The 16235-nt window shown below is 40.1% G+C and overlaps 1 protein-coding gene across 4 annotated transcripts in view; it reads left to right on the top strand.

Annotated features, from left to right (window-relative positions):
* The window catches only part of PPP2R5E (protein phosphatase 2 regulatory subunit B'epsilon), a 151907-nt gene that overhangs the window by 129148 nt on the left and 6524 nt on the right, over positions 1–16235 (top strand). For 3 of the 4 annotated variants that reach the window (XM_067733879.1, XM_067733862.1, XM_067733852.1), the window contains 8 exons: positions 1304–1434; positions 1602–1661; positions 2643–2751; positions 4199–4252; positions 4355–4405; positions 6134–6253; positions 10750–10877; positions 12989–13090. In XM_067733879.1, coding sequence (XP_067589980.1) covers positions 1304–1434; positions 1602–1661; positions 2643–2751; positions 4199–4252; positions 4355–4405; positions 6134–6253; positions 10750–10877; positions 12989–13090 — 755 coding nt within the window. The remainder of the gene's footprint in view (positions 1–1303; positions 1435–1601; positions 1662–2642; positions 2752–4198; positions 4253–4354; positions 4406–6133; positions 6254–10749; positions 10878–12988; positions 13091–16235) is intronic. The other variant, XM_067733873.1, reaches the window with a different exon arrangement.

Below are 16235 nucleotides of genomic sequence, written 5' to 3' on the forward strand. Positions count from 1 at the left end.
ACCTGCCCACTATTGTTTTAAAAAAAAAAAAAAAAAGGCAGCCTTATTGAGATATAATTCATATACCATAGAATTCAGCCTTTTAAAGTTTACAATTTGATATTTTTTAATATATTCCACAGAGTTGTGTAACCATCACTGTTATATGATTGCAGAGCACTTTTTATCATTTCCCAAAGACACAGCCTACCCATTAGCAGCCACTCCTCGTTCTGCTCTCTGTCTCTGTGGATTTGCCTATTCTGGACATTTCACATAAATGGAATCATACAATATGTGGCCTTTTTGTGTCTGGCTTCTTTCACTTGGCATGATGTTTGAGAGGTTCATCCATGTGGTAACATATTTTTTACTTCATTCCTTTTTATGGCTGAATAATATTCCACTGCAAGCACACTTTGCAGCAGTTGACGTTGGGGTTATTTCCACTTTTTGGCTGTTATGAATCATGCTGCAGTGAACATTCATGTACAAGTTTTTGTGTTGACATATGTTTTCAATTCTGATAAGATGGGATCTTATCAGGATTCAGTTATTGCCTTTAGATTACAAATGATTGGGAACTTAAAAATAATGTTATTCATGTATAACGTACATATGGAAATCGTAAGTGTTTACCTCAGTGGTGAACACACCCATGTAATAAGAGCCAGGATCCAGAAAGAGAACATTGCCAGTATTGTTGGGAACTCTGATGCTTGCTTTGGTGTGGGTTATCTAAATTTACTTGAATGCTCTGGCAGAGCTGAAAGCTTAACTATATATTTGGAACATAAGCTCAGTAGATGGCTTATTGTATAGAATTGCGGTGATTGAGGTAATGGACTCTAGGGTCTCAACTGCTTGGGTTCAAATCCCAGCTCTACTGCTTGAGACCATGCGCAAGTTACTTAGCATCTCTCTGCCCCAATTTCCTCTTCTGAAAAATGGGAGTAAGACTACCTCATAGGGAGTATTAATATAAGCAGATTGCTTAGAAAATTGCCTGATGATCATACTAAGTGCTGTATATGTGTTACCTATTATTATGATTATTATGATTGTTATTATTGTGTATATCTTCTCTACAGTATAAGCTACCCTTGTCTGACTTATTTATCACTGTATTCCCAAAGACTAGCACTGTGCCTGCCACATAATAGATTTTCAATAATTTTTTGAGGAAGGAAGGGAGGGAGGGAGGGAGAAAGGAAGGAAGGAAGGAAGGAAGGAAGGAAGGAAGGGATTTTAAGTGAGTGGCAGAATTCCCAAATCCTTTTCTGAAACTGCTTTTGACAGCGACACTGTCTTTTATTTACAACAGCTTTTGGAGCTGTTTGACAGCGAAGACCCACGGGAACGGGACTACTTAAAAACAGTCTTACACAGAATTTATGGCAAGTTTCTTGGTCTTAGAGCATTTATCCGAAAACAGATTAACAATATTTTTCTAAGGTAAGTGGAGGGTGGGGGGAGAAGGAGAAGCAAAGTTGGTGGTTTTATAGAAGTATTAAGTAAACCTCAAGTATTTGACCATAGTGTACTGACTTTTTCTCTTTTTTCTTTTTCTTTTATCTCCTCTCCTCCCCTCCCCTCCCCTCTTCTTTTCTGTCTCTTTTTAGGTTTGTTTATGAAACAGAACACTTCAATGGTGTAGCTGAACTGCTGGAAATATTAGGAAGGTAAGCACATTTTTATCTCATTGCTAATCTCAGGTGAATGTCGTTGTGACAGGTTCAGGTGGCACAGGGAAATGCTACCCCAAATCCCTTGCTTGTATGTACGTCGGGTCTCATCTGTGCTTATAGCATGTTTCCCAGCTGACTCTACAAGACACAGTTTTGTGTTTCCCTTGTTCCATAATTATGAATTGCTATTTTTTTGGAATGACTGAAAGAGCTAACAGTTTATTCATTATTCATCTAATTGCAGTCAGGCCAGTTACATCTTATTCTTGTCAGTTTTGTTTCTAGGCTACGTCTCCTCTGCGATAATTTTTGAAAGTAAGTTTATAATAAGTTAGAAAGATTGCCATTTTCAAAGAGTCCATGTACCCAAGTCAAGTTCTTGAACAGCTGCTGCCTGGAGTAGTGGAATGAATTGGAAAGAGACAGCTGTTGTGTGGGTTTCTACACACAAGAGAGCTAATGTAACTGGGCGATGTGATTACTTAGTCTCTCCTCCTAATATGAGGAGAGAGGGAAGGTGGAGTCACACGGTTCTCTCTGGGACTTCCCATAGTTGGGCTCTTTACCCAGGGATAATCTTGGCCTGGGCCAATTTCAGGAACAGGAAGGGATGATGTCTGGAAATGGAAAGGGTCATGAGTGAGCAAGGCAGGCGATTATTTGGGGAAGGAAAAGAGGGAAGGAAAAATAAAGAGTTGTTGATACAAAAGCTTTTGGGAACTATCCAACTAGGTGTGAGATCTCAGGAGCCTTTGCTGGGAGATCAGAAGCAAATTTCCTTCTTTTAAATTTCCTTCCTACTTAAAGATATTCTTTAAAGCAACTAAGAAGTCTTGAATGCCACTGGGGTGGGTTTTGGGTTGTTCTGGACTAAACATAAACTGATTAAGATTTAACCTAATCTCACAGGAACAGTGTCTCAATTTAGCTTGTTGTGGTAACATTGCTAATTCATGTCTCTTTTTTTTTTCCTAGTATTATCAATGGCTTTGCTTTACCTCTTAAGGCAGAACACAAACAGTTTCTGGTGAAAGTGTTGATCCCTTTACACACTGTGAGGAGCTTATCACTCTTCCATGCCCAGGTAGAATTTTGTACAACTACTTTTGGAAGCAAAATAAAGTTTGTAAACCCAGTGTTTCATTGATATTGTTATTTACTTAATTTACACAAACAAAACGCTTGTTAAAGTTTAAAATATTCCCCAAGGCAAATAAAAATGTGTATATATTTTCCTATGTATAGGAGTATCATGGGAATATTTTTCAAGTGGGAGAAGCATTTGTTTAATCATATCATTTTACAGAGAGAACTTAGATACTTGCCCAAGTTCACACAATTATATACTGAACAGGTTGCATATAATAAAATGTAATGGGCTTTTCAGATTTGTACCTTTGGACATGTGTAATCATTTTGGGATGTTCTTGAATCTTTTAGCTCATCCTCATTTTGCATTAGTCTATCCTTGCCCTTTGCCCCCTCTTCTAGTTCATCCACCATTTCTTTCTCACTTTCTATATACAAATAACACTCTCACAAGTAAACAAATCAATCAGTATTTTCACTTACTTTTATTTTTAGCCTCCATTACTTTAAAAAGCACACCCTGTCTAGTCCCCACTCTAATTTCCCTGCTAAAACTGCCTTGCCTGGTAAGCATGTCAGTAGGAGGTAGATAAATGATCTAGTGGCATTTTAATTTTACCAGTTCAAACCTCTGACGCCCTCCTCCTTGCAATGGGAATGTTTTGAGTTTGCATAAAAATGTAACACATTTTTCAGAGTGGTGTTCCTCTTTAAATGTGAAATGCTGTGTTTCGAGGAAAAATTAGTCCATATGCTTCTAATTTAGAACACCATCAAAATGTTGTTTCGCAAGGGTGGATTTCTTGTCCAAGAATCTTTACGAGCCCTTTTGCAGATCTTGTCTCTAGTGTTTGAAATAGGATATCACACTTCATGATCATTTACAAATTCTTACCTCGATGAGTTAGCATCAGATGTAGAACTCTTCGTGTTTGTCCAGGGCTCTACCTGTGGCAGGTACAACCTTTTATCTTTCCATGAAGCTGCTTCAGTTTGCGCGTGCCATTTCATGCCACCAGCAATGTTTTTAATAAGTGCCTGCTTCTCATATAGGACTCTTCTGGAACCACAGTAAACCCCAGTATGTTGATGTTCCAGCAGAGAGAAAAGAAGCCCATGAGATGTAGCTCAAACTATATGTAGATGAGATACTTTCAGAATATACTGGATGTGCTGTTTCACCTCTGCTTTTCATTAGCTGAATATTTCATGTCCCAATATTCTTTTTAAAAAAATTTCCCTGGAGCCTTGTTAGTGTCAATCTTTGGCTTGAAAAAGTAGCTTCATATTTTGCTTTATATATATTTTATTTTAAAAATGAATTGAATGTGAAGTTATTAAAACCAGACTCTGGAAACTTTTTAGGGCTTTTTAATAATACATCTTTGAGCCCTGAGTATATAGAATTTCCAATTTTGTCTTTTGTCTGTTTGTTTCTCCAGCTGGCATATTGCATAGTACAGTTTCTGGAGAAAGATCCTTCACTCACAGAACCAGTAAGTATTTTTTCCATAATTTCAAAAAACTTCAGAAAGACCACTTTTCATGGTGTATAGAAGAAAATTAACTGCAATTTGTTTTTCTCCTTTTCATTTTAGGTTATTAGGGGATTAATGAAATTTTGGCCCAAAACATGTAGTCAAAAAGAGGTAAGTGCTCAATGTCAGTGTGTTAATAGCTTACTAGAGCACTGAGATAATAAGCGTGTGTAAAAATGCATTATCTCCTCTAATCCTTATTGTGACTCAGCAAGGCAGGGCTGTAAATATTCTCATTTTACTAGTTATGAAACTGCTATTTAGAGGTTAAGTAGCCTACCTGGGTATGCTAAGTACAGGTGATTAGGCCACAACCTGCCTCCCTGATTCCTGAACCCTGGGCTTTTACCCTGGGCTGCTCAGCCCTGGGTAAGCCCAAGGCAGACCCCAGTCATGTGTCCAACTGTCTAGCTCTACTGATGTCCCCTTCCTAGTGACCACCTACATAATATGAAGGTTTTCCTGTCACTGTTGATAGATGCTACAGCAAGCTGCCCCAATACCTACTTTAAAGCATCATGTAGGTGGGATCTCACTATGCACAATCTTAAATATATTACAGACCTTTAGTTTCAGCTGTTCACAAGTGGCCCTGGAAATCTCTGATCTACAATCATTTGTACTTTTGCCAAGACCTAAGTGAGCGTGTGCTGTGTGAGGTTTCCGTGGAGGAAGTGAAGCTCTTAGCCTCGCGGTGAGCCTAGCTGGGCACCAGATCTGCACCCACTTTTCTGAAAGGTTAGAAACCATATGGAAAATGGCCCACAAACAAAGGTCAGCTGTTAGTTTTTCATTTGGAGAGTATTTTGGAAGAACTTCAGAATGTTTCTCAACAAATGGCAAGGCTCGACTATATTTCGCTTTTAACAGAAACACCCTCCTTCTCAAATCAGCTACAATTCTCCAAAACCCTACTTTACACATTTCCAGAAAATCATCTAATTTCTTAATACCTGTTAGGTAAGATTAAACTATGCATTGCTACCCAGATGCATCTCAAGATATGAAAACGTCATGTTTTGTACTTTAATTGCAGGCTTAATTTTTTTTCTAGGCAGTTATTTCTTCATGCCTCAATAGGAAAGTGGTTTTAACTTCTGTCAGTTTTCCATTATACTGGAAACGAGTGACCCTCCTATTGATTTGACTCCATTTTGTGATCTAAAAGCTGTGGTTTTGGAGGCAGATGGTACTGAGGTCACAAGATTCATTGTGCTCTGTAGCGAGTGAGTGTGTTCATATGTATATGTGTGTAAGTGTGGAGATTGGGTCCGTGTGTGCTGAGGGGTTTAAAGTGGCGTGTGTGTGTGGCTGAACCTCCTCGTCTGTCTCTCTGACTCTGTGTGTTCTGCAAACTGGTGTCTCTTAGAGGAGCGCCTAGCACATAGCAGGGGCTGTAAATGTTTGGCAAATATCTGCGTGTGCTGCCGCTGTGAGCTTTGTCCATCGTGCCGGAGGGCCACTTGCCCACTGTTTTAAAAATATGGAGGAGGGGAGGAGAGCCCCAAAGGGATAGTCCCGTTTCCCAGGGCCCTGCTGCAGTGTGTAAGTACCCCTCATTCTGTATAATAGATGTAGCACATGGAGTATTTTTTCCAAAGTAAATAGAATCACATTTTCAATGCCGTAGGGAATTTGTTCTTAACAAGTACTCTCTGGTGAATTCCTTGTGAAATGAACATCTAACATAAGTTAAACCCTGATTTGTTTTGTTCATGTTTGGTTTTATGTATAAATTTTCATTATATTAAAACTGTGCAAAACCCTCATTAGTCCTCTCTGTCCATATGGATTTTTTAATCAAGCACCTCACACTTTGTGTTTTGCCTGTACTTCCAGGTTATGTTCCTTGGGGAGCTGGAAGAAATATTGGATGTGATTGAACCTTCACAGTTTGTTAAAATCCAAGAACCTTTGTTTAAACAAATTGCCAAGTGTGTCTCTAGCCCCCATTTTCAGGTTAGTAATAAGAGGGCGTGAGCCAGAGTGGCTTATAAAACATGTATTATTTTGGTCAAGTTTCATTGGTATTGAAAGAAATGTAATGGACACTAACAAATGTAATGGACCCTAACTGTTGTGGGGTTTTTTTGTTTTATTTATTTATTTATTTTTGCGGTACACGGGCCTCTCACTGTTGTGGCCTCTCCCGTGGCGGAGCATAGGCTCCGGACGCGCAGGCTCAGCGGCCATGGCTCACTGGCCCAGCCGCTCCACGGCATGTGGGACCTTCCCGGACCGGGGCACGAACCCATGTCCCCTGCATCGACAGGCGGACTCTCAACCACTGCGCCACCAGGGAAGCCCTACCTGTTGTTTTTATTGGCTGATTTTTCACACGATAACAATACTTTTGGTAATCACCACCTTCATCTTGAACACTTGCTACATGACAGCCGCTGTGATGGTGCTTTCTGTCCAGTAACTTGAATTCTCATGACCACTCTGCAAGGAGGGCATTATGATTTTTACAGATGTAAACACTGACCCTCAAAGTGGTAAAATAACATGTCTCAAGTAAAAGGGCTGAATAAGAGGTGGACTGGTAGGGCTCCTATAGTGTGTAAGAGAGAATGCTGAATAAAGCTTAAAAGAAAAAGGGAATGCTGATATTCTATACTGTGCTAGATGTTTTACATACGTTACTCCTAAACTTCAAATTATCCTCTGAGGCTTTCCCCCCACTTTCTAGATGAGAAAAATGAGGCTCAGAGAATGATTTGCTCAAATTCCCCACTTAATAGGGAGTGGGGAGTCACATAGGCGTCGCTTCTGGTGAAAGCCCGTGCCCTTCCTGTGGCACCACTCTGCCTCCTTGTGGCCGCTCTGGGAGAACACAGGGAGGGTGAGCCTGGGCAACCCTTTTCTCGACTGGGGACATTTTAGCAGTGCTGTGGGACCCACACTGGAGAGAAGAAGGTGATCTTGGGTGAAACACATTAGGTTTTATACTTTGGCTGTCTCACCAAAGGTCCAAGTCACAGACCTAGAGAACTGACTCTTTATATACTGCCTGTTGATTTGAAGAGACTGTTCAGATTGTATTTGGCAGCACAGAACCCCATTGCTAACATGGGGGACTTGATGGTGGACTTTTCTCTGAGCTGTCATTATCCTGCATAGTTAGAGACACTGGCTGTAGTTGTTGTTTTAATTTTTGACCTAAAGACATCTTAGTATGTCAAGTCAGTGATCTTATGACAACTTTGCGATTGTACCACAAAGCCAAAAAAACAAAAAAAGAGTAGAAACCATTACATGAACCATTACCTTCAGATGATATGACACGTCTAGATTTTTTTTAAAATGTGGGACACTATGTACATGTTTTACATATTACACATGGCCTGTGGTGCTCAAATATCTGGATTGTTTACCTTATTTTTCAGTTTTTATCATGTGTTTGTGGTAATGGAGGGCAAAGAGTGGGACTCTCTTCTCAAATGAGTACCACCAGGAAGCCTTAAATGAAGCTCAGAAGCTTAGAGAGGAGACAGACTGTCATAATTAGCTAGGGCTGTGTCTTAGGGCTACTCTAACAAAATACCACAGACTCTGGTGGCTTATAAACAACAGAACTTTTTTCTCACAGTCCTGGAGGCTGGCAGTCTGAGATCAGAGTGGCAGCAGCGTTGGGTGAGGGCTCTCTTCTGGGTCGCAGACTTCTTGCTGTATCCTCACATGGTGGAAGGGGCTAGGGAGCTCTTGGGAGCCTCTTTTAAAAGGTACCAATCCCATCGTCTTTGGAGGTTAGGATCTCAACATAGGAGTTTTGGGGGGACACAAACATTTAGACTGCAGCAGGCTTCCATAACAAAACACCCCACACTGTGTGGCTTAAACAACAGGAATTGATTTCTCATAGTTCTGTAGACTGGAAGTCTGAGATCCGAGTGCCAGTGTGGTATGCTTCTCTGAGGGCTCTTTCTGGCTTGCACATCTCACTGTGTCCTCACATGGCCTTTCCCTCCTGCATGCTTGAGGAAAGAAAAGGAAATCTCTCTCTTCCTCTCCGTATAAGGCCACCAAGCCTATCGTATTAGGGCCCCACCCATATGACCTCATTTAACCTTAATCAACTCCTATCTCCAAATGCGCTCATACTAGGGGTTAGGGCTTCAGCATTTGGATTTCCTGCAGGAGGGGGAGACGGAGATGGAGGTAGGGGAGCGGGAACACAATTCAGTCCATAGCAGAAGGAAAAGAAATTTAAATTCCTTGACAGAAGTAAAACTGAGAACAAAAGAAAGAAGGAGAGTAAAGAAGTTCTTTGTTCATTAATTGAGTGTTCATTGGTTCATCCAACAAACATTTATCGAGTGTCACCCTGTGTAGTCAGATGCCGCTCACTACTTGCCCAGGTGAGGCATTGGGGTTAGAAGGCTCTGAGCTAGAGACACTGCACTGTGTGTGTGCAGGAAGACAGTGGGTCCCAGGAAAGTAGTGGTTCTGTCCTGCTGTCAGACATGCTAGTTTTCACTTTGCATAAGCAGTGCCTTTCCTCTTTAAAGGGCTTTGCTGGATACTGACTTTCTTTCTGTAAGTGATTTTACATATTGGTGAATAGATACATAGAGCTTAGGATACTTATTAGCATTAAGTAGCAGGTAAATATCAGACTCATAGTTGGATATAGGAAAAGCCTAGGTCTCTCTGCCTTTACTAGCATCCTCTTGTGGTCTCTTTAAAAATTTCTCCTATGGGTTGTTTTCAGAACAGCCTCATGCCTATTCCTCCTCTTCACCCTGCCCTTTCCTTGCCTTGTGCTCTACCTGCCTCAGCCACATGTATGCCTCATGTTTCTAGACACATTGTCCATGTTGGTGCCTCTGCCCCCCTTTCCTGTAATTCCTTTGGCTTCTTTCCTTCATCCTTCAAAGCCCAGCTTAGATGCTATGGCCTATGGTACATTTCTGCCCCTCTTCCTCTCCCCCGAGTCATCTGGATTGTTCTTTCTGCTCTTTCCTCTGGCTCTTTATTTCTAGATCTGATACAGCATCTATCACAGTTCATGTTGGATTGGGGATCGTGGAACCCCCTTTCCCTGCCAGCACACGAGCTCCATAGGGATGATAGAGTGAAGAGGTTAAGCAGGGACTTAGGAGTCTGTCACTTGCTAGCCATGTGACCTTGAGGCTATGGCTTATCTCCTCTGAGCCTCAGTTTCCTCATTTGCAAAATAGAAATAATGGTACCTACTCTGTGTGTTGGTTGTGAGGATTAAATGAGAAAATATGTAAGTGAAACACTTACCACAGTGCCTGGCATATAGTAAACATTCAATAATAGTGAATTATTTTCTTTGTACTCTTGAGTGTCTAGTGCCTTATGAGACCCAGGAATTTTTTGTGAACCAAATTGAATAATGTAAATGGAAAGGTTCTAATTTCCCAGAGTCTATTGGTGGGCACAGGTTGTACCATTTTATTAAATTAAATGATTACATTTAAGTTAAATTTAAATTTATTTAATTAAAAGATCATTTCTTAATCTGTATGAATAAAAGAAGCTGCTCTTTTTTCCCTTTCCCCATATAACTACTCTTTTTAGAGGTTTTTAGATTTTTTTTTTTTGAGACTTTGGTTTATTGAAATTATTATTGTTATTTTAGATTACTTTTTAGATTTTTTTTTGAGGGCTTCCTCTGAATTCAGAGAGTCAGTTGATAAATGTGGCAGTCCGAAAAAAGGGGTCTGAGATAGCAAGCGAATGTATGTACAGCCAGTATCCCTGAGTCCTAAACTGAGTGACTTCCTCCTGGCTTACCCAGTTCAAAGGCAGGGACCAGAAATGAACTCCGGAAAGAGTCTGGGCACTAGACTCACATCCCAGTTTATCATTGACTAGCAGTGTGACTGTGGCCAGGTTCCCAATCTCTCTGAACCTCAGTGCCCTCTTCTGTACAGTGATTGCCACTCCTTGGATGGTGGTAAGGATGACACATTCTGCCTGCAGCGTGGGCACAGTGCCTGGCCATAGGAGGTGCTTAGCAAATGCGCCTGCTCTGCAGGGATGGGCAGCTGGCTTTTCTTCAGCAGCTACTGACTGAAGGCCAGCCACGCGCTGCACCTTGTGGTTGATCTACAGTGTGCGGGATGAAAGAGGTGAGCCAAGAAGGGGATTAAAGTGATGGGGAAAACAGTGTAGCACATAGAAGTAGGGTGAGGGTGTCTGGAGCTTGCGAGCTGTGTAGGGAAAATGTGGAATCAGATTAAATGGGCATTGTTAAAGGAGAATATAAATAAGTAGGAAAACTTCTTTTTCATCCCCAAATTGATGAACCACTTCAGAACTTTCTGAAAGATTTTAAACCCACAAAAATGTAAAGTGTGATCAACATTTAATTTTATACTTGATTGAATGATATTAAGATCATCTTAAAATACTTTTGTTTGAAGAGATTATAATTTTGTTTTATCTTTCTCTCTTAACATTTTATTTTTCTTTTCTCAAAGGTGGCAGAAAGGGCACTCTATTATTGGAATAATGAATACATCATGAGTTTGATAGAAGAAAACTCTAATGTCATCCTTCCCATCATGTTTTCCAGTCTTTATAGGATTTCAAAAGAACATTGGAATCCGTAGGTTTCCACAGTTTTCCCCCTCCATCCCTCCCTCCTCCCCTTCCTTCCTTCCTTGCTTCCTTCCTTCTTCCCTCCCCCCTCCCTCCATCCCTCCTTCCCTCCTTCTCTCTCTCCCCACTCCTTTGGCCTCTCTTCCTCCCTCCTTCTCTTTTGCTTAATAAAATGTCTTGCATGTATGCTCTGCGTCAGATGTTGTGCTTGATGCTGAAGATAGATATGTGAAAAGATAAAATCCCTACATTTTAGAAATTCACTGACTGGTTGGGGAGACCCACAAATAAACAGATATTTTATAAAACAGTGTTTTAAGTGCTGTTATGTTCAGATATCTGTTTACTTGAGGGCTTCTTGACCTGTCTGTGAAGGTAGCTGAGGTATTTTGGGGATGCTCTGGATCAAGAGGAGAAGTTTGTGGATATTGCTAGGGTGATGATGCTCAAACTGAATCTTAAAAGAATTTGGCAGGTGGATGGGATGGAGAAGTCCATTCAGATAGTGGGTCTACCCGTCACATCAAAAAGGCACAAAAAGGTAAGAAGCACCTGTCGTGTTCTGAGACCTGTGAATTTGGGAGGGCTGAAGCACAAGGTCATTTGGGGAGGTTGCTGGAAGGTAGGGTTAGAAAGTGGAGTGGTGCCCACGTGAGTCTTCACCCACTGGATGATAAGGAAACACTAAAGAGTTGTAAGAAGGGAAGTGCTCTGAACTGATTTGCATTTTAACAAGATCCATTTCTTAAAAACCAGTTCAGTCACTATATGGGTTCTCTAGGGGGAAAAACATTTTAAAATGTTCAAAGAGGAGTTTATCCTCTAGTCTTATGAAAGTTAAAGCATTCTGTATTTGAAGAGCTTTACATATTTCTCTGTGGAATAGAAAGAAAATTTAATGTGGCATTAAAAATTAGAGATAATTTAGTATATTTGTAGTATGTTTGTCTAAAAGTTTTACATACAACTATAAAATACCATATTTCTTACTTTTCACATTTGTCAATTTTTATGACTAAAACTTACAAGAATAAAGAGCTAGCAAACAAATCTCATTATGTAGATAGCCTCTTGAGAACCTAGAGAGTGGTTCTAGCAAGTGTCTGTAACTGCTCAGTAGCTTGTATTTGGCTCTTCTCCATCACTGCCCATCCTATTTGAGAAGGTCGTTCCCCATAAGTTTCCCTTTTAATGGACACAGGGCAGAAGCAACACAGCAAGTCCATTTTCTTATAAATGTTTTAGAAACATCAAACCCAGGGTTTATTATATGGCCTAACTTTTACCAATGCCTTTTTCAGTGGTATTCGAAACACACTAAAGGGAAGTAATGTCGTGTAGTTTTGCAAAGGGCAGTGTTATTTAGACTCGAGTCTGAATATACCAAGCCCGTCACGGCCGAGTCCTCACATTGCCAAGAGCTTATTCTTCCCCTTGATAAGCATAGGCAGCCGCTTGGCTCTTTAGCTGTTTAGTATTCCACAGCTAGTAGCAGCCATCACCAGCTTGCCAGTTACCTTACCAGCCTGTGTATTGGGTCAGCAAGGGGACTAAGGAGTGGATGGACTGATGCAACTCCCAACTAGAGACGTAACTCGTATTAAACTGCCCTGCTTACAGAGGCTTGGTATCATCTTTGAATATGAATTATAGATATATAAAATTTGTTACCATGGGAACAGCCTTTGATTTTGATGAATTATGTATATTATCACTTTAAAAATAAAATTCTATGTAAATTCAGGTCTTGAAGGTTGGTCCTACCACAGGTGCTCATTCTTAGGGTGAAGTTGCTTTATTTTTATACTTGCCTTTTTATTAAATTAAATTAACAAGTGCCCACAGGCAAGTCTATTCTGGGTACCCATAGTTAAGAGGGCAAAATTAGATTTTGTTTTTCTAATCCTGCCAACCCCTCAGAAAGATATCTTACCTAAAGAATGTAGCTCTCTTGATGTGGAAGTGAATTGTAGGTCATTTCTAGTTGTTCCAACTAAAAAGGGAGAGAGACTGCAGTGTGAGGAGCTCATTCAGATAAAGGCTGTACATCCGCTCTCTTCATTCAGCATCCCATTATGTAGGACTAACCAATACGTTCCCTTCTCTCTGTGCTTCCAGGGCTATCGTGGCATTAGTGTACAACGTGTTGAAGGCGTTTATGGAAATGAACAGCACCATGTTTGATGAGCTGACAGCCACATACAAGTCAGATCGTCAGCGGTAACTTTTTAAAGCTTTTTTGTCAGCCGTGCATAATACCATTGAGTTCTTTTTTTGCTCTTTGCTGAAGTTGCCTAATTGTACCTGAAATCCTAAGCAGCACATTTTATTTATTTCCATATTCATTTTCACATGATCATTAGCTGTGACTTTATTAGTCTGCCACTGGGTAACAAAGTGTCATTTTGAAAAAGGCTGCTTTCCTTCTTCCCTTCCATAATGTTTCTCTTCTGCCTCAGGGTTAAGAGCCTGGCACATAACTGGTATTTCAGGTCCACTTAAGGGGACCATCAGGTAGTTTGCCATCTGGAGTCACTCCCATTCTGAACTAGATTTCTGAACTGATTTGTACTTCACTCCAGCAGCAGGAGAGATGAGGCACCGTTTTTGTTTAGCTCTTTGGCCCGGAACTTACTTTCTATACTAAAACCCAACAAATTCCTTATGATTTAGAGAGCAGTGAAAAGAACAAGGAGGTAGAGTGTATTATACAGATCTTGAAATGTTTAAGATCAAAGGAGAGCAGAAACCAGTTGAACTCTTTATCGTAAATGCTCTGGTTTAGTAGGCCTTTGTTGAGTTCATTTACATGATTCTTCAATTTTGATATTTCTTGTTCACTTTCCAAAAGATGTTGTCTTAGTCTGTTTGGGCTGCTATGACAAAAGACCACATGGGTATTTTATGGGTAGCTTATAAAGAACAAAAATGTATTGCTCACAGTTGAGGAGTCTAGACGTCCAAGAGCGTGGCACCAGCATGGTTGGATGAGGGACCTCTTTCTGGTTCATATCTGGTCTCACTATGTCTTCACATGGTGGAAGGGACAAGGGATCTCTGTGGGGTCTCTTTTATAAGAGCACTAATCCCATCCATGAGGGCTCCACCCTCATGACCTAATCACTTCCCCAAAGCCCCACCTACTAATACCGTCACCTCTGTGGGTTAGGATTTCAGCATATGAATTTTGGGGGCACACAGATATTCAGACCCTGGCTTGATATACTTGGAGAGATTGAGGAAAGTCTGGAGAGCTTGTTAGTAGTTGAGCCTCTGGGTTGGCTTTTCTCATCCAGAAGAAAATGTCAGCTTTGTGTATATCATAAAACCACGGACCTTCAAGGATCCCAGAGTTTTCATACTCAAGACCTGGCGGAACCTCCTGAGCAAAACTATCTGTGGTTCCCTTGCATCTTTGCCCAATTTTTAATGTGTTACTTGGATTTTAGATGAAAAGAACAATGAAAGGAAAGGTTTGGTGGCAGGGACAAAGGACCTTCACAGTGATTTTTTTTTTTTTTTTCTGGTATGCGGGCCTCTCACTGTTGTGGCCTCTCCCGTTGCGGAGCACAGGCTCCGGACGCGCAGGCTCAGCGGCCATGGCTCACGGGCCCAGCCGCTCCGCGACATGTGGGATCTTCCCGGACCGGGGCACGAACCCGTGTCCCCTGCATCGGCAGGCGGACTCTCAACCACTGCGCCACCAGGGAAGCCGATTTTTTTGCTTTAATTACCAGGATGCAGTATAGAAAAGTGACTTAATTATGGACTATGGCGAGTGTTTAACGGTAGAGAGAAGAGACTGAGATTTTTTATGCCACATTGAAATAAATACCAGTTATTGGATATGTTGTACCATACCTAAAGAACTTTTAATTTACTATACAGTATTTATAGTTGCTGCAAATCATTAAATTTATAGTAACCCTCCATGTTCCAAACTTAAATTAAAATCTTTAAAAAAATGTTATTTAAGTAAAGGGGATACAGGACACGTTTTTATACTGTGACATACAATTAAGGAGTGCATTGTACATAATATCCTTTCTTTTATGGTAAGTAAAAACCCATTTTTATTATCCTAGTTGAATAAGGATTAAATCTGTAGAATTCCATTAAGACTATTAAAGACCTTATTTCTAAAATATTCAAATCGATTGAATTAAATTCATTCATTTCTGTTGAATTTCAGAACTGTTTTCTGATCATTTATCATTTAAACTAAATAGGCCAAACTCTTGAAAAAGATAAGAATGAACCAAGGGGACCAGGAATAGACACTATGAAGCTGATTCTGATAATCTGGTAAATTAAAGCGACTTATAGTGAGTGGACTTTCTTAATAACAGAAGGGTTTTTTTAAAGCCAGGGTAATATTTTGTCAAGTGAGCAATAGAAAGTTGTACTGAATAGTTGGAAATACTGGTTTTTCCATGGACGTGGGAAGAGAAAAAGAGACTAAAGAGATTTATTTGGTATTGTTAGACAAGAAATGAAAGGAGGATTTCACTTCCGGAAGGCAAGAAGTAACTAACTGTTTCAGTTCAGATCAAAATTTTTTAAGTATTACAAATCTGAAAACAGGTGGGTGTAGTAAGTAACACTCATAGATATTGATACATATGCCAACATTAGTGCTCTGTGAAATTGAAATTGGAAGAGAGTTTGACATTATCTCTAGTATGACAACTTGGTGGAGTTTTAAATTGCCACCTACAGGGAGAGAGAAAAGTGGGAAAGTATGGGGGTGACAGAAGCTATCTCAGAAATATTTAGGATTTTTGAAGATAAAGTTGTCAGTGTAAAAGATGTATGATAACTCAGCAAGAAGTTCATCTGGAAGAAAAGCCCCACAGGATAGTCTGCGATGATGCCATGCAACTCTTGATCAAAGACTCGTGAAATGCTTCAGTAACAAGATGAGTGTTTTAATCATGTCAGCACTTAATTTAAACTGCAGATTAGGGCAGTAAGAACCTAACATATGTTTAAGCTGTTTTTTAGTTGGATAAGGTCTCTAAGCCCTTGCTTACCATCTTCTTCCTCCTCCAAATAGGAAGATCAATATGCATTGAAACTCAGCAGGATCTGTAGAATTTACTTTTAAATCAGTGTTCTGTGATAACATTTATTTAGACCTAATATTATCCCCAGACTGTACTGAGAAACCGAAAGTGATAATTTACCAAACAGCTTGCTTTACAGTTAAGAATCTAGTATCCATAATGGTTGGAGAATTATCTAATCTTGCCCTTGTTACCCTATAAATAAAAATTTTCAGGATCAAAATTACCAAATAGGTAATTGTTTGAAAAACTATTACACTCACTGAAATTCATATTGTGCAGATTGTATTTGAGCTGGT

This window comes from Pseudorca crassidens, chromosome 1 (assembly GCF_039906515.1).
Source record: "Pseudorca crassidens isolate mPseCra1 chromosome 1, mPseCra1.hap1, whole genome shotgun sequence".
Classification (NCBI taxonomy): Eukaryota; Metazoa; Chordata; class Mammalia; order Artiodactyla; family Delphinidae; genus Pseudorca; species Pseudorca crassidens.